General features: G+C 42.9%; 2 protein-coding genes across 10 annotated transcripts; one reads left to right on the plus strand and one right to left on the minus strand.

Annotated features, from left to right (window-relative positions):
- On the minus strand, window positions 1–3660 carry LOC127778587 (mitochondrial import inner membrane translocase subunit TIM14-1-like). Its single transcript, XM_052305207.1, has 3 exons — window positions 3428–3660; window positions 2426–2604; window positions 1–399 (listed from the first exon to the last, which is right to left on the minus strand). Exons 1-3 carry the CDS (start codon window positions 3428–3430, stop codon window positions 243–245), a joined length of 339 nt encoding a protein of 112 aa, XP_052161167.1. The 5' UTR covers window positions 3431–3660; the 3' UTR covers window positions 1–242.
- A 1051-nt stretch (window positions 3661–4711) lies between these two features.
- On the plus strand, window positions 4712–22641 carry LOC127779023 (AAA-ATPase At3g28610-like). Of its 9 annotated transcripts, none has more exons than XM_052305681.1 (7): window positions 4712–5502; window positions 8503–8574; window positions 8719–8804; window positions 10165–10349; window positions 10462–10536; window positions 18472–18515; window positions 19962–22641. In XM_052305681.1, exon 7 carries the CDS (start codon window positions 20787–20789, stop codon window positions 22506–22508), a length of 1722 nt encoding a protein of 573 aa, XP_052161641.1. In that variant the 5' UTR covers window positions 4712–5502; window positions 8503–8574; window positions 8719–8804; window positions 10165–10349; window positions 10462–10536; window positions 18472–18515; window positions 19962–20786; the 3' UTR covers window positions 22509–22641. The 9 variants fall into 9 exon arrangements, with proteins under 9 accessions (XP_052161641.1, XP_052161640.1, XP_052161638.1 ...); XM_052305680.1 differs by having other exon boundaries at window positions 19986–22641; XM_052305678.1 differs by adding an exon at window positions 8346–8414 and having other exon boundaries at window positions 10462–22641.
- The last annotated feature ends 913 nt before the right edge of the window (window positions 22642–23554 follow it).

A 23554-nucleotide genomic window follows, 5' to 3' on the forward strand; every position in this document is an offset into this window, starting at 1 on the left:
TAGAGATATGATACATCGTACAGGTATTACCATTTCCATGTATATCAGTTATTCGATAACCAGTTGAGCGAACACGACCGGGCACTGAAATGTCAAACAGTGGACAGACCTGCTAACATTTTCTGTCCATAAATTTCTAGTCACGCATCAAGATTTAAGCCTACCTTTCAAGTCCTCAGACTACAGATACCAAAATTCACCATTTCATTGAAAGAACATATGGTGCATTATTATTGTAATAATCAAAAGGCTGACCCCCCTCCTTTTGTCTTCCCTAACAAAATATCTTTGGCCTCATTGATCTTTGAAGCAAGGTAATGGCTACCGCCTGCATCTGGATGGTTAGCAACCATGACCTTCTTATGCGCCTCTTTTACCTTCTCAGGATGGGCGTTTTCCCTGCAGGGATCAAAGGAGGAAAGGAACAACAACTTAATGAAAGAAAGAAACGTAAATAAATCTCAAATTGCAAGTTACCAAATAAAAACTGTTGAATTAAAAAAAGGGACTTCACAAATGCAGGAATGACTGATCTGAAGTGTTCAACTTTGGAGGGACAAACACAGGACTTAATTCAAACTATAGGTGCTAAAAGAGTACATTTGACAGAACACATATTTGTCTCTCTCAAGAATAGAAAACTACGCCTCTGATAACAATTCCTTTCTGTATCAATGGAGAAAGCATACTAAAAAGAAAGCATATCATTGCAAAGGAGCTAATTTACCAGGGAAATTTCAATTGACTCTTGGTAGATAGGTTAGTTAATGGGAGTTAGGTGCACTGTTACCAGTAGCTCAGTACTTTTTGCCCCACATAGTATGGGTGAAATGCAAGACTGATCCATCTATTCCACTAATCCATCTAAATAAGCCTGCTAATGGACTGGATGTAAATGGGTGGAATGGGTTGGATTTCTAAATGGACTGGCTTTGGTTGGATTCAAATGGGGCAATACTCAGAATGGACTGGAGCGGTTTGGATTCATTGAAAAACGGTGTGGGTTGGTTTGGATGTGGTTACAATTCTTTAGGGTCCAAAATGGATTGTAACCATGGATTCAACCCATGGATACGAGTGGATTGCACTAATGGCCTCTGAATACAGTGATCAGTACAAAGCCAAACCCAGCAGCAGCAGCCAGCGAAGTGTGTGTGAAGCTTAACCAAAGCTTAAGCCCAAAGTAAGCTTAGACACACACACACACACAAGCTAGAAAGCACACTTAAGACGCAGATTCATATCAGAGCTCGTAGTCGTAGCAGCGCCCTCCCCCTTCTAGAACCTTCTAGAACCGCCCAATGCCGCTCCACCACCACGCCGCCGTCGCCGTTGTTGACGACGACGACGAGGCCAAGCCGCGCCTCCGCCGCCTCCCCGCCGCCATCCCGCCACCGCCGCCGCGGCCGCCGCTCAGCCCGACACCGACCACCACGTCGTGGACGACCAACTCCTCCTCGATCAACATGTCCCCGAACTTGCCCCCACCGCTATGTGAAGCGCCGCCGAGGAGGGGAAGCCCTAGGAAGGAAGAGAGAAAGCGAAGGGAGAGGGAGGGAAAGGGGAACGAGCTGCTCGATCTTTGCGAACACGGTGGCGTCCTGGACCTTTCCTCCCGATGGCGAGTGGTGACGATTGATGAAGATTGGACTGTACGTCGACTGAACCCATGGATATAAAATGGGTTGAACCCACTAGGCTGGAATGGTTTGGGTTAGTTTGGCCTGGAAGTGCTTGTGGGTTGGTTTGGGTTGGATCTTATAAATGGGAAAATGGTGTGGATTGGTTTGGTGGGCTGCCTCGGCAGGTGTTGGGTTGGATTGGTTTTGGATTGGATTTAGACCCATTGGCAGGCTTACATCTAAAATGATAGAATGATCATGTTCAGCTTCTAAAACTATACTTTTATGACATGTCTAATACATAAACATCAAGAGCTACAGAACTATTTGTATTTGGGAAGGGCAGAGTTGTTTTCTTTGCAACTAGCTGTGTTCTATGATGTGTTCATTACGGTAAAATTACAGCTATGAATCCTGTGTCTATTTTAGAAGTTTAATGAGTACCCCTCAATGATGTTCAACAATATCTCCCCATACAGAAAACAGGCATCTCACAGATTTTACTGCATCGGCCTTACAGTCCTTAACTCCCTACATTTCTGTGAAATGTGTACTTCCATTGTTTATGAGGATCTGGCCAACAAATTGGAGGCTTGGGATGGGTGGAATCTTACAATGAGTTAAGAGGGGGGCAGGGATCAGGAAAAGTTCACGAGTGTGAGTGCATCAGTTCAACAAAATATCAATGACATGGGGATGGGGTGAAGCTAGATATATGAGTAGATTTGTGCTAATACAAATATAAACATTAAAGATTCATTGACTGTACTACAGATACTACTATGCTTCTATATGATATTTACCTGACACCTAGGATTAAACCAGCTTCTCTTCGAGTCATTGTAGGTTGAAAGCCACCTTCATAGAATTTGCGCATCCTAGGAACTACAGGCCTTGCCTTATAAGCATTCCAAGCTTGGATACTATATCTACCAGCAAGAGCCGCCGCTGCAACCGTGAGTCCTGCTATGAGTGGTGTAGCCTGCAGAAATTAAATATGGAAGTATTAAATCGCTATAACTTTATAACTAACTTTGTCGTGTTGCGCATCCATTTTTGGCCTCTACTTTGTTATTGGCACTCTGTATTCATGCATTAAACTGAAATCAAACATTTAGAGATCATAAAATTATCCAGAAGCTAGAAAGTAAATAAGCACAAACTGGTAGGATGCATGGAGAAGACAATAGGAAATTGTTTTGCGAACTACAAAAATAACCGAAAACAACACGGTCATTAGAAAACTGCCGCTGCATTGCAAAGATAAATCAAACCAATGCCAATTTACACTCATTCTTAGTTTCGGACAACCCGCTGATTAATACTTAAAACCATGCAGTGAATGCACCCAAAATGTAATTTCATACCAATAGTAATAGGAGGATGAGAAATGATGTAAGTTATACTAAGATGTTTCCATGATCATTAGTAACAATTCGTGCAGATTGACTATGCCCACCAAGTTCTACTCTAATTGGATTACCGAAGTCCCAGATAAGCAACTGGCTCAACAAATCCACAGAGCAGAGTAATCTGAGCTTTAACTTTCAATCGGAATAATAACAGATTTACCAACAAAGTTCCCAATCTTACATGTACCACACACACCCCTGACTCCAAAATTGCTCAACATTTCACATTAGCAATCAGTGCAACACCTGGAAAATTCCCTCTATAGCTGCCCCTGGTTCCCTTACCCTACGGATGGGATTGCTCAAACAAAAACTCAATCCAATCTTAGCACATGCAAACGACACACGAGCCACTAACCAAAGCTGGAATCTCTGAGAGGGAGAAGAGATCACCATTTCCGGTACTCCGCCACCGGCCAGCCCGGCGCACTAGGCGCGAGAGGGACGGGTACGCGATAGGGCTCGGCTACGCGGAGGCGGCAGGGTACCCGGCGCTAAGGCCGCCCCGGCGGTCGCCGGAGGTAGTCGTCGTCGTCGGCGGCCGCGGCGGCGGCGGAGACCTCGTGGGTGAAGGTGGGAGCGAGGAAACCCTACTTGGGCTTGTGCTGCTTCGGAGTTGGGTCTTCTGGAGAGCTAGTGATGCGGCCCATTTCGTTGGGCTGTTTTGCAATCCAGTCCCTAATTGGGATCGGCAGCAGTGTTAGGGGCCCAAACATTTTGCAATCGGGTCCCTGTTGTAATTGTTGCGTATTTTACAATCAGGTCCCTGAGTGAGTGTTTCCGATGTTAGGGCATCAGCAACGTGCTCACAAATCGGGTCGTAAGCAATAGATACACCTTTACTACGTGGTATTAAGTATTGTGGGGCTAGTATATAACTACAACCGGGTTATACCACTACTGCCGAAAGCAAGGAAATAGTATATGCATGTACACAGTGTTTTCTTACAGCAAAAGCATTACTTCTCCAGTGTTGTATGCATGCTCTGTCCTTGATATGATTTTTTTTACCCCATGGACCCCACCTTACTGCCAACTCACAGAAATAAGCAATGTGGAGCACGTCTCCCTCTATTACCGCCTGTCATTTGGGCCCACGCTAATACCGATGTGGATAGTAAATGTTGCTGATGCCCTTATAGACACACATGTTTATGGGTTTGTTGTCCCTATGTGTCGAGAGCATGGGTCTATTGGGTACTCCGTTGAGACCTATGCGCTTTTGGATAGCCAACAGCGAATGCAGGTTTATGGGATTATACGTATGCACTTAGTTCTTGAGGACAGGTCACTGCTTGTTAGGTCCGTTACGGTGGTCTATGCCTTTCACGGTACTCCCTCTGTTACACACATTTGAATTTCAAAATAGAAATGTTAAAAAATTAACATTGAGAAAATTTAACATTGGGGCATAGACCACCATGGCGGACCTAGCAAGCAGTGATCTGCCCTCAAGAACTAAGTGCATATGTACAATTTCATAATTTTGCATTCGCTGCTGACTGTCAAAAACATACCGGTCTCAACGGAGTACCCAATAGACCCGTGCTCTCATCACATAGGGACAACGAACCCGCCATGGTGGTCTATGCCAAATTTTAAAAATCTCGAAATTCTCTGCAGGGACTTTGTACATTTTGCAAAATAATCCCTGATAGCCGTTGGATTTTCACAGACAGCCATCGCATAGGGGTTTGGGTTTTCTCTCTCGCGGCGCCGTCGACGACCTCATCGCCGGCGCCGCCACGCACGTGCTCCGGTTGTCCCATCCCTGAGCGGAGGGAGATTCAAGCCGAGGCGGCGTACGGTGGCGGCGCCGACGGCGACCTCGGTGATCCGACTCCCGCGACGGTCGCTTGCCCTAGCCGCCGGGCTGCCGCCGCCGCCGCCGCCTGATACCCCCATCAGCTTACCCGACACGACAGTCCTCCCCCGCATCGCCCGCGGCCATCGCCACCGCCTCCATCTGCTCAGCGCGTCACCTCCACGGCGCCTCCCTTCCCCCGCCGCCGCCGCCTCAGTCCTCCTCCCCTCCGCCGCCGGTGCCGCCGCCAAAATCCCCCACCGCGCGCGCGCCACCTACTCCCTCTCCCTCTCCACCAGATTCAGGCGAGGTAGTGAGCCCTAATCCTAAGCCCTCATTCCTCTCCCCCACCGCGCCGGCATCAGCTCCACCCCGTTGTCACAGGTCTCCCCCACTGCTGGCATCAGCGTCCTCTCCTCCCCTGGCTCCTCGTGTCCACGCCGCCTGCGGCTGCGCCAAAGTCCAAGGCGTCTAGGCGTCTAGCCCCGCTCGCACTCGCCAGGCCACACACCATCTCCACTCTCCTGAACGCAGCAGCGTCCCCAGCCCCTGCCACTGAGGCGTTGTACTGCATTGCGGACCTCAGGAGCACGGCCGCCACGCAGATGGAAGCCCTCGAAGCGCTGCCGCGGCTATGCCCATCTCCCTCTCCCGCGCATCCAAGGTGAACTTATTTGGAAGATTCCTTGTGCGGTGTGTACCGTTACTATGTCGTCTCTTGTTGCAATGTATGTCACTAGAATTAAGAGTTTAGAGGGTTGATATATTAGGTATGATTTTACTTTTATCATCTTATAGCACAATTACACAAATGGATATACTTCCTTCTCTTGCACATTTTGGTATTTTAGAAAGCATATAACATTGGAGTAGTTATTTTTGCCTGCTAATAACAATAAATCTATTAAAGTTTTTGTATGAAATTGTTACTAGTTAATTTATCATAGAACTTATTTCTATAAGAAGTGTATACCTGTAAAAAGTGGTCTGTGTAGCATGTTGTAGGCCATACTATATCCGAAATGTTACTTTTGGAACAGAGGGAATATGTTCCTTAATTCAATTTACTGGGGAAAAAAATGTTCACATGATGGATTTTGCACAAACTGCCATTCTGAGGGCTCAAATAGAATATTTTCCTCATGGCGTACTAATCAATCTTACAGGATGACATGATAGAGTATGCACAACTTCCTACCCTCTTTATGCATGCAAATTATTGAGTCTTATGTGCACTTCTGGAAAAAGGAAAGAAATGAGCATGCATGTGTCCTGTTGTGACCACACAATCAATTGCATGCATGTGAGCTGTGTGGCTGTGTTCAAAATTGAATCCGTAAATCCATTATACACGTGTCTGTGTTCTGTACTGTTACTTCACATGCGTCCATGTATATTTCATAATAGCTAGAAGATCCAAACAAAAGATTCATTGAAAGATTCCTTTTTCAGAGTAATGGGAGAATTTTAAGTTTTTTTTTCCCATCAATGTGGAAATTTCTTGTTTTCATACTTTGTAAAATTAAGGCAGGGACTTCTAGGATAGCCTCTAAATTAGTATAAAGAAAGGTTAGTCTGGTTGATTAGTGATTAATAATTTGTTGGACTTCAAGGAATCATATAACTTTTGCTAGGTACCCACTTGTAAAACAACTGAATATCAGGGTCGATGTGATGCAAGAATCCATTGGCTTATGGGTGAATAGTTGACCTGTAGTCTGTGTTGTCATTGTTAATCCTAGCTGATTGAACGCGCTGATGAAGCCTAGGGGGGGGGGGGGTGAATAGGCTGTCCCTGAAAACTTAAAAACAAATCGCAGCGGTAAAATTCAAACAGACCCGGAACTTCCTGGTAAGGAACTCCGGAACTTCCGGTCTCCCAGGCCCGGAACTTCCGGTGTTCTAAGACAGGAACTTCCGGGTAACAGAATAGAGAAGAAATTCAAATTTCAAAACAAGAGACTAAGCCAATCTTCACAAGATGGTGCACAGGTATTCTAAGTAGAGGATATATCACAGAATCATCCACAGAAACATCACAGAAAGAGACAAGAGCAATTTTTTCCCGAAGTTCGGATCTTGCGATCCTACTCTCCGTTGAGGAGCTCCAAAGAGCTGGGTCTCGATTAACCCCTTGCCTCACTTGTGCAAAAACCCCAGAGGAAATCCACAGCCTTCAACCCCAAACACCCCTAGGCAAATTTCTAGAATTGAGTAACCACCAAGATCCAACTCAACCTACTTCTAGAAATCCATCACAAGTGTGGGTTGCTCTACTTGGAAAGCCTCTAGAATCTCAGCTCAAGAACTTCACTAACTTACCTCGTTCCCTTTTGGAGGAGAGGAAATCCTTCACAAACTTACCCGGGACATCCACAATATGCAACGGATTCTCGCGGGTGACACCTAACCGTCTAGGAGATCATCTCCAAGAGTAATAAGCACCGAGATGACAGCCCATGAGATATTCCAAGTGCTCACCCAAGATCCTAGTCTTCACACCTCTCCAAATCTTCTTCTCTCCCTCTCAATCTCTCATTCACACATGAATTAGGCTCTAGATTGAGTGGAGAAGGCAAGAAACACTTGGGAGAGGCTAGCAATAGCTCTAGGTTTGAAAAGTGAAAGTGGAATGGCCAAGGAACGAGCTGTATATGCATAACGGCTAGGTGACGTCATCTAGCCGTTACTCACAAATTTGAACTGGAAACTAGACAGGAAGTTCCGAACCTGGAAGACCGGAACTTCCGGACTACACTTAGGAAAATCTTTTTCACAAGACCGGAACTTCCGGACCTGGAAGACAAGAAGTTCCGGACTTGCATTTTTGGACAGATGGAGTATTTGCAAAAATGACTCCTAGGGAAACTTGACACTTGGTTCACACTAAGAGCACTTGATATATCTCAGAGCATCACCTGGAACCCCTCTTAATAGTACGGTTTTTCCTAAAAACTCGATTTCAAAAGATAAACTATCCTATGCACTTCTCGAGTTCCGGTCCGCTTTGATTTTTTTACTTTTTGGGGGTCTCCAAGCATCCATCTTCCACACCTTGGACTAATGCACCTGAAAGTCACTCAATGAACTCATTAGTCCCTTAACCACATTTGTCATTAATCACCAAAACCCACTAGGGGGATTAATGCACTTTCACTGATAACTGAGGTCTGTGGGAGACCTAACTACATATCCCGAGAGCATATGGTTTCAACTTTACAGAGCGAGTTGAGCCCTCATCCGTACGAGTACCGTTAATAGAAGGATAAGTGGCCTAATCCTTTAAAGTTATTATTTGTCTGTTTTTTTACGACCAATGTCATATACGAAAGAATATCCAAGAGTTTCTATTAGTATTGTCATGACCAAAATGCCGATGATGCTTGACATCTTGACGTAATGCCTAGGAAATCCTATGAATGAAATCATGAGCTTATTTGCGCAAATATATATTTGCATTACATGCATGTGTTGATTACGTTAGTTACTGAATACATAAAATTTCAGTTTATTACATGTTTCGTAGGAAGATGGCATTAATCAACTAGCCAGCTAATAACAGAGAACATGTTCTTGGTATGGAGTTTATCTTTCAAATGGTGAATGAGTTTTACTGGATGCCGAGTTGACAAACATTGAAAGACCATACTACCATTGTCTGCAGAGGTTGCCAGCATGCAATTCAATGCTAAAGCAGTTAAAAGAGGATCACAGTCATCCATCTCTTTAAGATATGGTATGGAGTTTTTCAGATGCTAATATATATTTATACTGCATTCTTCCTCTCATTTGGTGTGCTTAAACCATTCTATAATTTACATCGTAATAACATTTAAAGCCTCAAACAACTTAAATGCTGGTATTTTCTTTTGAATATAAGATGTTCATGGGAAAAGTCTGAAGCGGGAAAACCAATCCTGAAGCTACTATGGAGGAAGTCACTGAGGAGAAAACTATATATTTAAGGTTTGGCATCCTATGCTTCTGTAGTGCTCAAGCTATCAATGCAATCTTAATTTTGCTTTCAGATGTTAACTGGAATATTGAATGCTATTTTCCTTGGAGTTACTATAAAATTTACTGACTTGAGTTTATTTTCTTAGATATGATGAGATGTGCCCTTTGAAGTATCTGTGCTCCTATATTGCCATAACGATTTTTAATTAGAACCTCAGTTGTAATATTTTAATCCATATAATGCCAATTGTGCACCTTTCTTCAAGATGAGATATTTTATTTTCTTATTGTGTTTGCTCTGGTCTGTAACTAAGACATTAAATGCTCATCCAATTATTGTATTTAAAAGGAGTCCTACAGAATATGTCTTCATTGATCTGACTGTATATTCTAAAGAGTAATTTGATAAAAACCATAAAAAACTTAGATAGTCAAATTTACAATTGTAAAATATTTTTTTTGTCTTGCGATTCTTAATATATGCTACCTTTTTTGTTGTATTAGATAATAGCGAAAAAAATGTGCACAAATATCACTTGCTAATATAATTTTGAATGCCTCTGAAATTACACTGAGATATATATCTTCAGTCTTTTACAGAAAATAAAATGACATTGCTGAAACAAATGACCATTTTTTACGTTAATTGAATAACATGGCAAACCTCCAGAAGAATCTTCATATTAATCGCAGTTCCCCTGTTCACAGAAGATAGGAATTTGAGCTCATGAACAAAATCTTCAGAATCAGGACATGCGTAAAAAATAAGATCATAATCATGAATAAATGAGCTGCATATATCATAGTGTTTTTCTTAATTTGGATAGCTAGCAAAGATAAATACTATGATAAACTGCATTAAAACTGGCATAAAGGATATAAGCAGATTAGAGTAGCATTTTCTTTTCTTTTCTGCAGAAGAAGTTCATCGCATTGTAGAGTCTGCATAGGTTCACATCCGAAACCCCACGGCTTATTCACATCCCGATCAGGTCTCCTATGACACAATTAACAACCTATCATTGAAGAGCATGCCTTTCTTCCGTGAGAAGTGTGCTCTCATAGACTCTCTTTTCCCTTCCCTTTGCAAATAGGCAGCGCCAACAGCCATATCTAGGAGGTGAGCCAATCCCTTTCTTCATCAATAGGAGGTGGCTGTAGTGGCTTGCCGCTTGCAGCAAGTTACGATGCATATTCTTGTTTTTTTTCCTTATTTTCTAACTGAATGAGGTTATCATTTTTTTTTCTTTTGGTACGTACTTATGCTTCGTATCTTGTTGATTGGGGCCTTGTTTGAACCTTATTCTTAGTTAAAAGATTGACTGGTGTAAATCACTTTATCTTATTCTTACATTCTAATGGTGTTCAGTTGATTGTTTCTTGTGAATGTCGGCAAGCCACTACACTGCCTGAGCCAGAGATAAAAGCATATGATGTGCTCCGGTACATTCATGCTGTAAAGGACACATTCCCAGACCAGCCCTAGAAGCTTGATGAGTCATCATAATTTTGCTTCATTTCAAGAGCAAGAGGTGGAATTACTCACGTATGTCGGTAAGACACTTGCATGCTAATGATTAATTATATTAGAGTGAGATATTTGTGCTATTAGGAGTGTGTATGGATCGCTAAGCTAAATACATGTTACTGATATTTTATTTTTCAGGGTACAAAATACATGAACATCCATGTAAAGATCATTTTCAGTGGGTAACAAGCCCAAGTGCCCAACTAGTATATGGTACTCCTTTTTTTACTTATGGTTTAGGACATTTACAGTTTCCAATGCACATGTTTTATTGTTGCTTACTACGATTATATATCCACAAAAATAATTAAAAGCATAACAGCATGAAAGTATTTTTCCAAGAAAATCAACTAATGACATTTTCACATGTCAAATCTTTTTTTTTTTTGCATATATTAGTGAATTAACATTTTGAGTTTTGATTGCACACATTCTAAAACTTCATTTATTTGACAACAGAGGGAGTGTCAACGATTTTATAAGGAAATTAGATTGTGCCTAAGTTGCAAGAATATTATGCAAAGTAATGTCTTTTACCTAAACTTTTCATAGTCCACTAGATAGTGGGAGTAGCTTGTACTAAATGAAATGATATACTACCTCTGTCCTCCTGTCCAGATTCGTAGTACTAGGTAATGTCACATCTAGTACTAGGTAGCTACATTTTGGGACGGAGGAAGTAAGAGAGAAATACTTGAAACTTTTTAACTAAAATATACTTAACCAAAGCCGGTGGAGTGTCGGTGGACAGTGGAGGATCTTCCAAAGCTAGAAAATGGTGCTGGAAGGTACATGATGGTTCACAAAATTGGAGAAACGAACCTCTACTAGAAGACGAGAGTAAACTTCCCCTCAGTAAAGTTGCACCCTAACAGAACAAGGCTGTAAACAACTTTAACAGAACCTTGGTAACATGAAAAACTTTCAGCCTTACAACTAGGAACCAAATTTGAGAATGAAGCCTGAGCATATTTTTACACTATTTTTCTGATTAGCCAATATGATTTTGACTTGACCATAATATTGCCAACTTGTTAGCTTTTCTATGCTCAACATGATTTTGGAAGGCATACATTTTAGATCCAACAAGGTGGAGATTTACATTCCTATTGTGGGAACTAGAAAGATGCTTCTCCAGTCTTCACACCCAAAAGTTCCAATATGTTAGCTTTTGAGGCAAATGATTGTGGGGAATAGATGTGCACACAACCACCATCAAAGTCTACCAAAGAGCAAGTAAATGGATTGATTTTGATTGTATGATCCTCGTGGATCCATACATAAAACACCTGGAGAGAATGCATGCAAGTAAAATGCTGATTCACTTGAAGGCGTGAGTAAAACTTACCTCACACAAAAGCTACCTGCCTACCCCCTTCTTTTTCTTTTAGTTGATCCTTGAGTGTGCACACAAGACTAGAAAATCATTATATTTTTCTAGATATGACTATTTCGCCTTGAATATATTGTTTAGTATTGTGGGTAGCAAGTTGGTGAGAGTGTTATAAAGCAACTTTTATATTTGTGTGGGACTGTGGGTAGAATATGACTACTTATTATAGGGGTAAAAAAGGAAACTACACATTGGGAATGCATTTCAAGTATTTGCAAACAACATTTTTTTTGGCAAAACTATCAATTGAACAAGAACGGAGGGAGTATAAACCAACAATACCAAGTTGTTAAACAACTTTCCATGGAAACATGGGAACACTAGAATTGCGTGTACTTACATTTTGCCACGGGTTTGGCCAACTTAAGGCAGACGTTTTGTTTGCCACCACACTTTTGACATGCCACATAACCTTACCTTATTTCCCCACATGCGATAGACACATTTTCTAGCCATGTCTTACCTAAGTTGTGGCCAACTATATTCAGGCACACAATCCATGGCATGCACGCTTTAGCTTAAAAAATTGGCAACTTAGCATATGCAACCAAACTGACCTTTACACTAAAGCCATCTAAAATTATGAAGTACATTAATAAGGACAGCAACACATCTAAAAATTGTAGTGCTTATCTTGGATCGTTTAAGAGAACAATGGAAGACACAAAACCTGATAACTAACTTGTTTTTTTTCTTTTTTTGCAATTTCTATCTGATTGATTTGATCACAATTGGGTCAGAAAGTGAAATTGACGCAAACATTGCTAACTTGTTAGCTGATTATTTGCTCAACATGTTTGTGGAAGGCATACATTTGAGAGATATTGAGTTGTGACTAGGTTGAGATTTACAATGCAATAGTGAGAAGTGGTAAGTTGCTTTTCTACACTAAAAATCTCCAACGCTTCAGCTTTTGCACCTAGGATTGTGGCTAACAGATGTGCACACGATCACTATTAATGTTCGTAAAAGAGGAGAGTAGATAATTGGATTGATTTGGTTGCATGCCACAACGTGCCTAGATGATATTGTTTGCCGTGTAGGGAAGTGAAAGCCATAGTGCACAATGCCACACACCATCTGATCGAGAGGCAACCCGTTGTGGTTGGTTGGCTTGCTACATTGATCATCTTGGCACCGCGAGCACACGCGCGTAGTTCCATATTGCTTATGGCATTGACTTGGTCAAAGTTGGGTTAGAAAGTGTAAATGGCACAAATATTACCAACTTGTTAGATAATTCTTTGCTCAACATGATTCTGGATGACATACGGTTTAGTACTATACAAATCACACAACACTGCTAGCTTAAACAAAAGTGTTTGGTCAGATTCAGAATTGAGAACAAAAACTGCATGCCATGCCACCGCGTGCCTAGCTGGTTTCCTTAGCTAGGTAGGAAAGTGAAAGCTCTAGCACACAATGCCACACAGCAGCCGATCGAGAGGCTAACCATTGTGGTTGGTTGGCTTGTTGCATCATTCATCCTGGTATTGTGAGCACACACGTAGTACCACACTGCTTTAGAGCTAAATACCTATTAAGAACATTATAGAAATCAAGTACACAAATTCTAGTCACATATTCTTCCACGGTTGTCTGATTGTCCAATATGGCATTGACTTGGCCATAGTTGAATTAGAAAGTGTAAATGGCACAAATATTACCAACTTGTTAGATAATTCTTTGCTCAACATGATTCAGGAAGACATACGGTTTGGTGCTACACGAATCACACAACACTTCTAGCTTTAACAAAAGTGTCCAGTCGGGTTCGGGATTGAGAACAAAACCGCATGCCATGCCACAATGTTCCTAGCCGATATCCTTTACCAGGTAGGAGAATGAAAGCTATACCGCACAATGTCACACACCAGCCAATCAAAAGGCAAACCGTTGTGACTAGCTAGCTTTGTCGTTGCTCGCACATTTCGTGCACTATACCACCCTATTGTCTGTGGTTTCCATTTCTCTAAAACAGAAACCCACACGAATCACACATCACTCTGTGAGCTTTAACAAAAGTGTTTAGGTGGGTTCAAGATCGAGAACAAAAACCGCATGCCTAGCTGATATCCTTAGCCAAGTAAGAAAGTGAAAACTTTAGCGCGCAATGCCACACACTAGCCGATCGAGAGGAAAACTGTTGTGGCTAGCTGGCTTGTTGCATTGTTCATCCTGGCACTGCAAGCTCATGCGATCACGCACATAGTACCACATTGGTTGAGAGCTCCATATGTATTAAGATCATTATAGAAATCAAATACATAAATTCTACTCCTTTTGTCCCAAAATAAGTCCATACTCCATGTATAGAAGTGGACTTATTTTGGGACAGAGTAGTTATATGATTCATAAATGGAAAATAGAGCATTTAAAGTCAGGCTTCCTCAGAATAGTTAGGCTTGAAATGGAGTATCGGGCACGTTGAACGATTGGCTGGTGGATGCAGCTCGAGAAATATTCTAGTTCGAGGAATTGTTACGGAAGAGGGAACAATCGGCCATTGACGGCGCAAAAGGTAGTGATGTCAGTGGCAACAGGGTTGGGATGCAATTATTCAAGCTTCAGAAAGTGCCACAATAGGGTTAGAAAGTGTAAGTGGCATAAACCTTGGTATCTTAGTTGATTCTTTGCTCAACATGGTTTTGGGAAACATAAGTTCAATGCTAGAAATTTTTGAGAAGCAGAAATTTGATTCATGATGAAAAGCTCCAATGCTTCAGCTTTTGTAGCAAGTGATTGTGGCTAGAAAATGCTTGTGAGTACTAGATGGTTGGTCAAGCAAAATGTTTGAGAAACACAAACAATCCTACTTTAGAAGACACAAGTAGAACTTTGTATTGATTGACTGCTTGATCATCGTGGATGCAGTAGAGAATGCTTGTGAGTACTAGGCAGTTGGTGAATCAAAATATGCTAAAAAACTCAAGTAAAACAGATGGCACAGATCACAATCAAAGTCCACCGAAGAGAACTTGTGTAAGTGTATTGATTGACTACATGATCATCATGGACACAAATTAAATGCCCAGAGAGAATGCTTGTGAATACTAGGTGGTTGCCGAAGCAAAATTCAAGAAACAATCCTAAACCAGAAGACGCGAGTAAAACTTCCTTGAACAGTCCAACAAAACCAAACTGCTAAGTTAGGAACATTTTTATCTTGCATGCTTACACTAAAGCCATAAAAAAGTATGAGTCGATTGACAAGCATTGCAGCACATTTGAATATTGAAGTGCTTTTCTTAGACCCCTCACAAAAATATTAGAGCATACCAAATTTCAAGACAAGACTACAATTCCGTTGGTAGCATTTGCACTATTTGTGTTTATCCAACATAGTTTTAGTTGACAACAAATTTGGAGATGACACAAACAGTGCCAACTTGTTTGTTAATTCGCTTCTTGGCAAGATTTTTGAGGACACGTTTCGAAGCTATCAAACTATCAGTAAGTATACCACTTTGAAACTGGATAGTTGCTTGTCGATGATATAAATCTCCTGCTTTAGATTTTGCTACAGTATAATGGACAATTGAAGAAACACAATAATGATCAAAGTACATTGATGGGGAGAGCATATAAGTGGATTTATTTTGATTGTTGTTGATGTATACATTTAAATCCAAGAGAGAATTCTTGTGAGTTGTTAGGTGCCAGTAATGGACATTTTAGGAAGAATCTTCTGCTAGAAGGTGTGAGTAGAACATCCCTTGGTAAATCTACATACCAAAAAAAACCAAGATGCCAACCTACTTTGATAGAAACTTTGTATTGTTGAAATATTGCATGTTTACACTAAAGCCATTCGAAAGTTTGAAGCCTGTCAACTAAGGTTGCAGCTAGTTTAAAAATTGTTGTGTTTCTCCTAGAATCTTCACAACAACAATGGAGGATGCCAAATCTGAGGATGAAACCTAAGCAAAATCTTTGTCAAAGATCTAGTTTTATTGCAGTGTTGTCCTAACTAAGTGTTTGTCCACTTGGGAAGTTAATTCTGCTAGCAGCACCTTGCCCTATTTTTATGATTGTCCAACATGGTTGACTTGACCACATTAACACAAATGTTGCCAACTTGTTAGTTGATTCTTGATTCTTTGCTCAACATGATTCTGGAAGACACATTTCAAAGCTAGCAAACCATCATTAGGTCAATATTTTCATGGCCACTCTAGGAACTATTAAGTTGCTTATCTAAGGTGAAAAGCTTAGATTCTTCAAGTTTTGTAGTACACGACTGTTGGGTATAAAATGTGCGCACAATCACCTGTTAAGGTTCACTGAAGAGGATGCATTGGTTTTGACTCTTTGATCATTGTGGATTTATCCATATAGTGTCTAGAGAGAATGCTTGCGAGTAATATGTGTCTGGTCAAAAAAAAAAGGTGAAACAATCGTCTGCTAGAAGTTGAGAGTAAAATTTCCTGAGGGTAAAAAAGCGGCAAACTAGCAAAACCAAGCTGCCAAACAACTTTTCATGGACCATCGACTCTACATTTTAAATTGTTAGTGCTTCTCCTAGATCCTTCACAAAAACAATGGAGCATACTCTATATCTAAGAATGGATCCTCAGTAGATTCCTTGTCAATATCCAGTTTTATAACACTGTTAGTGTGGTTGTCCGATGTAGTTTTGACTTGACCACAATAGGGTTAGAAAGTGTAAATGACACAAACCTTGCTAGTATTTATTTATTGACTAGAAAAGTGGTTGTGTCTTGTGACGGGGAAAACTAACATATTAGATGATTAGGGTTCAATATCGTGATATGAACATTTTAAGAAAACATATTCTCAACGTAAACCTGCCACTTGACTTGTAAAACATCGTGCTTTGCAAGAGACTATAATAATATTACATGGTGTCCTTAATGTTTGGAATAGAAAGGAAATCTTTCACGAGTTGATCCTGGAATGCACATAGTAGTTGGCATCATGCCACTATCACGTTGAGGTCGATCTCCACGATGTGTGCTTTGGCGAGCAGAGCAGGGACAACGTCGGCACGATGTGCTATGCCAGGCCCTCAGTGATGGTCATCTTCTCGACCCCAACGACGGAAGAGTATGCACACAACGTGGACTATGACTTCGTCTTGGTCGAGCACGAGGTCCATCGTTGTACGGCCGTTAAGTCCTCGCCGTACGCTTCACGTTGGACCTCGAGTCAATGGGAGGTTCACTGGCAGCATTCCTCAAAATATTTGGGCTTTAGATAGACAGGGTACCAAACACGCTGGTAGAAACGGCGGGTGACAGTAGCGGAGGAGGTGGCATCGAAATATTGGAGCTCGAGGTATTGTTGTTGAAGACGGAATGGCTGGCCGGTGACGCTACAGAGAGGTGGCATGGTAAAATTCAAGCATAAGGAAGTGCCACAATAGGGTCAGAAAGTTTAATTGACACAAACCTCGTAAAGTACACTTCTAAGCATTTGAGTGGCGATGTTGGATCCTAAGTCAATGGGAGGTACACCAGATGCTTCCTAAAATTACTCGGGTTTGAGAGTGGGAGTACCGAACACGTTGGAATAATTGGCCGGCGGCGGCAATGGAGGTGGCATTGAAATACTCGAGCTCAAGAGGTGGTTGCCGAAGAGGGATAGTTGGCCAAGGTGCGACAAAGGTGGGGTGGTAAAATTCAAACTTGAGGAAGTGCCACAAAAGGGTCAAAAAGTGTAAATGACACAAACCTCATTAACTTGTTTGATTCTTTGCTCAACATGGTTTTGGGAACATTAGTTCAATGCTAGTAATCCATGAGGAGCAGAAAGTTGATTCACGATGAAAAGCTCAAGTGCTTTAGCTTTTGTGGCAAGCGATTGTGGCTAGGAGATATGAATAATAAATATGCAGCAACGACCATTGAAGTCCACCGAAGAGTAGAGCATATGAGTGGATTGATTTTGACCATAAATATTGAAAGAATTCTTGTGTGTTCTAGGTTGTTGGTCTATAAATTCGCAAATAATCCCTCGTTAAAACGTGTAAGTGAAACAACCCCATACTATAAAGCTACAAGCCTGCAAAACCAATCCACCAAAAAACCTTTGACAACAACACTGGAGCACTGAAAACTTTTGTGAAATTTCATGAAAACCAGCCAAGAGTACGCTCCTAAGCATTCGAGCGATGACATTGGATCCCCGAGTCAATGGGTGGTTCATCAGTAGCCTTCCTCAAAATACTCAGGCTTGAGAGAGGGAGTACTAAGCGTGTTGGAACATTGCCTGGTGGAAGCAGCGCATGAGGTGGCATCGAAATATTCTAGATAGAGGGATTGTTGCCGATCAGGGGATGGTTGGCCGGTGACATTGCAAAGGGTATAGTGGCGTAGTGGCAACAGAGGTGGGATGGAAAATTGTAAGCTTGAGGAAGTGCCACTAGGGTCAGAAAGTGTAAATGACACAAACCTTGTTAACTTAGTTGATTATTTGCTCAATGTGTTTTTCAGGAACATAAGTTCAATGCTAGTATTTGGTGAGAAGCGGAAAGTTGATTCATGATGAAATGGTCCAATGCTTGAGCTTTTGTAACAAGCAATTGTGACTAGCAGATATGATAATTAATACTCTATCTGTCACATAATATAAGGGACTTTTCCCATCAAATTTGTCCCAAAATATAAGGGGTTTTATGATCCCAAGACATACTCCACCTACCAACTTTTATACTAGTTTATTCCTCCACCATCTACTTTTATACTAATTTAATCGCCCATCTACTAACTTTTATACTACTTTATTCTTGATAGGAAAAATAAATTATCCAAATCTATGGATCATATGCACGATCAAGGTACACAAAACCTGTCGTTTGGTCTATTCCTCCTATGCTTCGTTGATGTAGTAGTGGCCTTTTTTTTTGCTGGAAGTTTGGTACGATGTCATGCATATCCACATTTTGCAACACTGCTTCTTTTCTTTAGATGAATATATATTGAAAGGTTAGGCACAATTAGATTGTTTAACGCCACTGCAGCCAGCAATAATGATAATATCAAAATGTGACTAGAGAGTTAATTAACTAACTGTTTTCAGCTTCCTGGTAGGTATCATTTAGCTTGCGCTTCGTTGCCTCTAGTCTTAAATCAGCTATGTTGGTGTTGTTTCTCTTCCCTATACCTACCTTGCAGCCTTGTAATATTGTTGCTTGCCTTTCCAACTTCTAAAACCAAATCACACGACTATTAAAGCCTTTCGAAGAATCACAACAAATTAGTGATTAGCACATTAAATATGAAGTTACACTCACATGATTAGGGAGTGGCTTCCTGACAACAACAAAAGGAGGTTGTTCTATTATGGTTGTAGCATGTTGTGTTTGGTTTCATGCCAGTACAATGTTTATTTTTAGTTTCTTCACCAAGTTGACTGCTCGATGTGTATTCATTATGTGTGGATTTATTAGGCTTGGTTGTTATTACACCAGACCTAGAGAACTTGATATGTGATCTTGGCCCTTGTGTTTTTCCTACCTGTAGCTTTGTTTGTCTTAATGTTGGGGCTTGTCTTGTTGGTAAACCTTGGATCTAGGGGATAGTATTTACGTTAGGATATGTTGTTTTGTTCCATAGGTTTGCTTGCCTCATATTGGAGGTTCGTGTTGTCCTGATAAATCTTGTCACTTGTACACTATGTTTTCATCAACATTTGTTATTGGTTGTGCAATCTCCATTTTGTACCCATAACCACAATCATTTTCAGCGTAGTGTATTAGAACTATTACATGATATGCAATCCTATTAATTTCTTGTGTGGCAAGTCATCCTGGGGAAGAAAAAAACATTACCATTGTCTACTCATGCATTCTCCCAGGATCTGCTCAACATAGTTTCGTGAGTATTTTCCTTGCATTTCTGACTACTTGCACTGATTATTATTACATGTCCGAGGATTCAAAGCTATGCATGAATTCCAACTTCTTACATTTCTTGCTTCCTAGGATGGGATCTCCTTAAGCTTGTTGAGCGTCACATTGCCAGTTCAGTAATATTTGCATTTATTTCTGTAAAAAAAAATATTATGGGAAGTCTTGGTTTTAAACTTCAGACTCCATTTGAATACTTTGTATCTGGCTTGTTTTTGTTTATGTTCAATTATCTTTAGTATTTTTGTGAGGTGCCATATAACGTCTGGTGGGAAAGATTTCAGATACCCTAGATGTTGGATGTGTCGTGTTGCCTCTGTGGCTTGACAGCATGTAGATGCATCTGAATGGATCAATTTAACAATTTCTATTCAGTTCTACACACTCTTTCCTATGCAGACTTCTGAAACGACCTTGGAGAGCAGCTGTACAATTGAAGATATTAATCGATTGGAACTGGAAGGTTATAGATGTGCAAAACATTGGGTTCTACTTCCTCTGTCCCAAAAAAAGTGAATCTAGAACGGGATGTGACATGTCCTAATACAACGAATCTAGACAATCACATCCAGTATTAGGTTGTTTTTTTATTAGACGGAGGGAATACATTAGTGGTTTAGAGTGTGAGTTCCAAGAATGTGTATATACACAAAATAATGTGTTTTACACTATGAGAATGTCTGATAAATAGTGTGCTTCACACTGAGTGTGTCTCAGTTGCAAGAATATGTACGCAAAATAATGTGTTCTACACTAAATCACTAACGTGTGTCTGAGGTGCAAGAATATGTACGCAAAATAATGTGTTCTACACTAGGATGTCTGAGTTTCATGAATATGTGCAAAACAATGTGTGCACAACACATTGTTTCAACACATTGTTTCCACCGCCCACTACACAAGTGTACTAGTAGTATATATGCAGTAAAAACACTTTCAACTTTTTCTCACTAAAAGTTATTGACAGTAACCATCCATGCCTAGATTATTTTTAAATTTTCAACTTTGTAATTTAGATTTTCAATTGCCATCTCTTTTTTTTCTCTCTGCCTTTCCTAACACCATCACGACTCCGACTCCGTAGAGACGCCGAGTTCGCCACGAACTCGGCCAGCGCGCGCGGCCTCATAAATCTGGGCGCGCGCGCGCGGCACGGCGCCGCGACACGAACTCGACCAAGAAGAAGAAGAGCTCCCGGCCATGGCGGCCACGTCGGCGGTGACCACCACCACCGGCGCGCGGTGGCGGAGCTGGGCGTTCGCCAACATGGGCACGCTGCTCGCCCACTTCGGCTCGCTCTCCTTCTTCCTCGGCCCGCTCCTCGCCGCGTACGCGCCGCGGCGGCTGCTGCTCACCTACTTCAACCTCTTCCTCCGCCGCCGCGCGCGGCGGCTGCTCAACGCCGTCGACCCATACATCACCGTCGACATCTCCGAGTGCCCCGCCGCCGCGCGCTACTACTCGAGGTACGACCCCGTGGACGCCCGCGACACCACCTACGACGAGGCGAAGGCGTACCTGAGCGCCACGTGCTCGTCCGAGGCCCGCGAGCTCCACGCCGAGGGCGCCGAGGAGGGCGACGGGCTGGTCATCAGCATGCGCGACGGCCAGGACGTCGCCGACGAGTTCGGCGGCGCGACGATGTGGTGGTCGTCGGTGGCGGCGGAGCAGCAGGCGGCGCCGCCGCCGCCGCAGGGGGCGGCGGAGCGGCGGTGCCTCCGCCTCACGTTCCACATGCGCCACCGCCGCCTCGTCGTCGACGAGTACCTCCCCCACGTCCGCCGCGAGGGCCGCGAGGTGCTCTTCAGCAGCCGGCGGCGGCGGCTATACACCAACAACAAGATGTCGGAGTACGCGTCGTACTCCGACGAGAAGGCGTGGAGCTACGTCGACTTCGACCACCCGACGACCTTCGAGACGCTGGCCATGGAGCCGGCCAAGAAGAAGGCGATCATGGACGACCTCGACGCGTTCCGGCGGAGCAGGGAGTTCTACCGCCGCACCGGCAAGCCGTGGAAGCGCGGCTACCTCCTGCACGGCCCGCCCGGCACCGGCAAGTCCACCATGGTCGCCGCCATGGCCAACTACCTCGACTACGACATCTACGACGTCGAGCTCACCGTCGTCGGCAACAACAACAACCTCCGCAAGCTCCTCATCGAGACGACGAGCAAGTCCATCATCGTCATCGAGGACATCGACTGCTCCCTCGACATCACCGGCGACCGCGCCGCGCGGCGGCCGCGGCCGCCGCCGTCGTACAGGGACGGCCACGACCGCCGCTCCAGCGATGTCACCCTCTCCGGCCTCCTCAACTTCATCGACGGGCTCTGGTCGGCGTGCGGCGGTGAGCGCATCGTCGTGTTCACCACCAACCACCTCGACAAGCTCGACCCGGCGCTCATCCGCCGCGGCCGCATGGACATGCACATCGAGATGTCCTACTGCGGCTTCGAGGCGTTCAAGACGCTCGCCAAGAACTACCTCGACGTCGACGCCCACCACCTGTTCGACGCCGTCGAGGAGCTCCTCCGGGATGTCAACCTCACGCCGGCCGACGTCGCCGAGTGCCTCATGACGGCAAGGCGCTCCGGCTCCGACGACACCTCCTGCCTCGAGATCTGCGTCGACGAGCTCAAGAAGAGGGCGGAGGAGAGGGCAAAGGAGGAGGCCGAGGCGAAGGCGAGAGAGGAGGCCGAGGCGAAGGCCATGGCGGAGTTCGAGGAGAAGGCGAAGGAGAAGGCTTTGGCCAAAGCCAAGGCAGTGGTGGACGCAGCCGCAGCCGCGGCGGCGGCAGCAGCGACGACGGCGACGGCGAAGCCAAACGCAACCAAGGAGGAGGAGGAGGAAGAAGAAGAAGAAGAAGAAGAAGAAGATAGCCAAGAAGAATCTTCTGCTGATACAGGACAATTCACCGAATAATTCAGAATCATCGCGTAGTTATGATGAAAACTAATCAAAATATATTTTGTATTTTGTTCTACTAATTTGTCAATTCTACAATGTACAGGCAAATCAGTCTTTTGATGACTTGATCTAACTCTTGATCAAGCAAGATCTTTCAGAAATTTTTGTGCTTGTTCTTAGTTCTTGTTTGTTGCTGATGTCCGTGCATTTTAGCTTGTCCTGTATTGACATGTTAAACTCAATCATTTTTTTTTGGTATTTTGTTCTACTGATCATTGAATAGCTATGATGCAAACTCAATCAAAATTTTGTATTTTGTTCTACTGGTTTGTCAATTTCTACAAAGTACACGCAAATCAGTCTTTTGATCTAACTCTTGATCAAGCAAGATTATCTTTCAGAAATTTTTGTGCTTGTTTTGGTTTTGTTTGTTGCTGATCATGTCTTAGGACAAAAGGCGTGTCTTGTCTTGACTTGTTATATAGCTGGTCTCCCTAGATTTTTAAGTGATATTCTTGGGCGAAATTGCTTAGCAACTACTCCTAGTATAATACTACCATTGCATGTCATTCAATCAGAAGTTATATCGAGAGATTATAATCTGGGAAAGATTTTGAAAGAACCAGCAAAGTTGGTTTTATATTATAGAGAGAGAAAAACTGTACAGGGGGTGCGGTGTAGTACTTGAAAAGCACTTCCCGCCTACATTAAGAAGAAAATAAGAACTACTCTCGCGATATTACATTCTGTACTCCTTTGGCGCCTGCCATTCCCCATAGCTGCAGCTCGTCGACAATCTTGCCTGCAATCGCCGGCGGCGTTGACTCCGTGCTTAGGAAGATACGGTTATTTCTTTCCATCCAAATTTCCCAATGCACAGTCAGGAAAGCGGAGCATAGCCCTTTTTTCTGTATTTTCTCTGCATTGCCTGTTTGGTTGCGCCACCATTCGAGTAGTGTTGGAAGCGCCGTGGCCTAATCTGGCTCCAAATCTGTTGCACAAAAGGACATTCTTTAAAGAGGTGTTGGGCGGTCTCAAGTTTCTGAAACACAGCTGACAGA

This window comes from Oryza glaberrima, chromosome 7, assembly GCF_000147395.1.
Source record: "Oryza glaberrima chromosome 7, OglaRS2, whole genome shotgun sequence".
In the NCBI taxonomy this organism is placed as follows: Eukaryota; Viridiplantae; Streptophyta; class Magnoliopsida; order Poales; family Poaceae; genus Oryza; species Oryza glaberrima.

Excerpts from the sequence above, each read along its gene's own strand:
- LOC127779023 (XM_052305678.1), top strand. The coding sequence starts at position 20,787 with ATGGCGGCCACGTCGGCGGTGACCACCACCACCGGCGCGCGGTGGCGG.
- LOC127778587 (XM_052305207.1), bottom strand. Across the intron at positions 400-2,425 it reads GGTTTAATCCTAGGTGTCAG|GGAAAACGCCCATCCTGAGA; the intron begins GTAAATATCATA and ends TGATCCCTGCAG.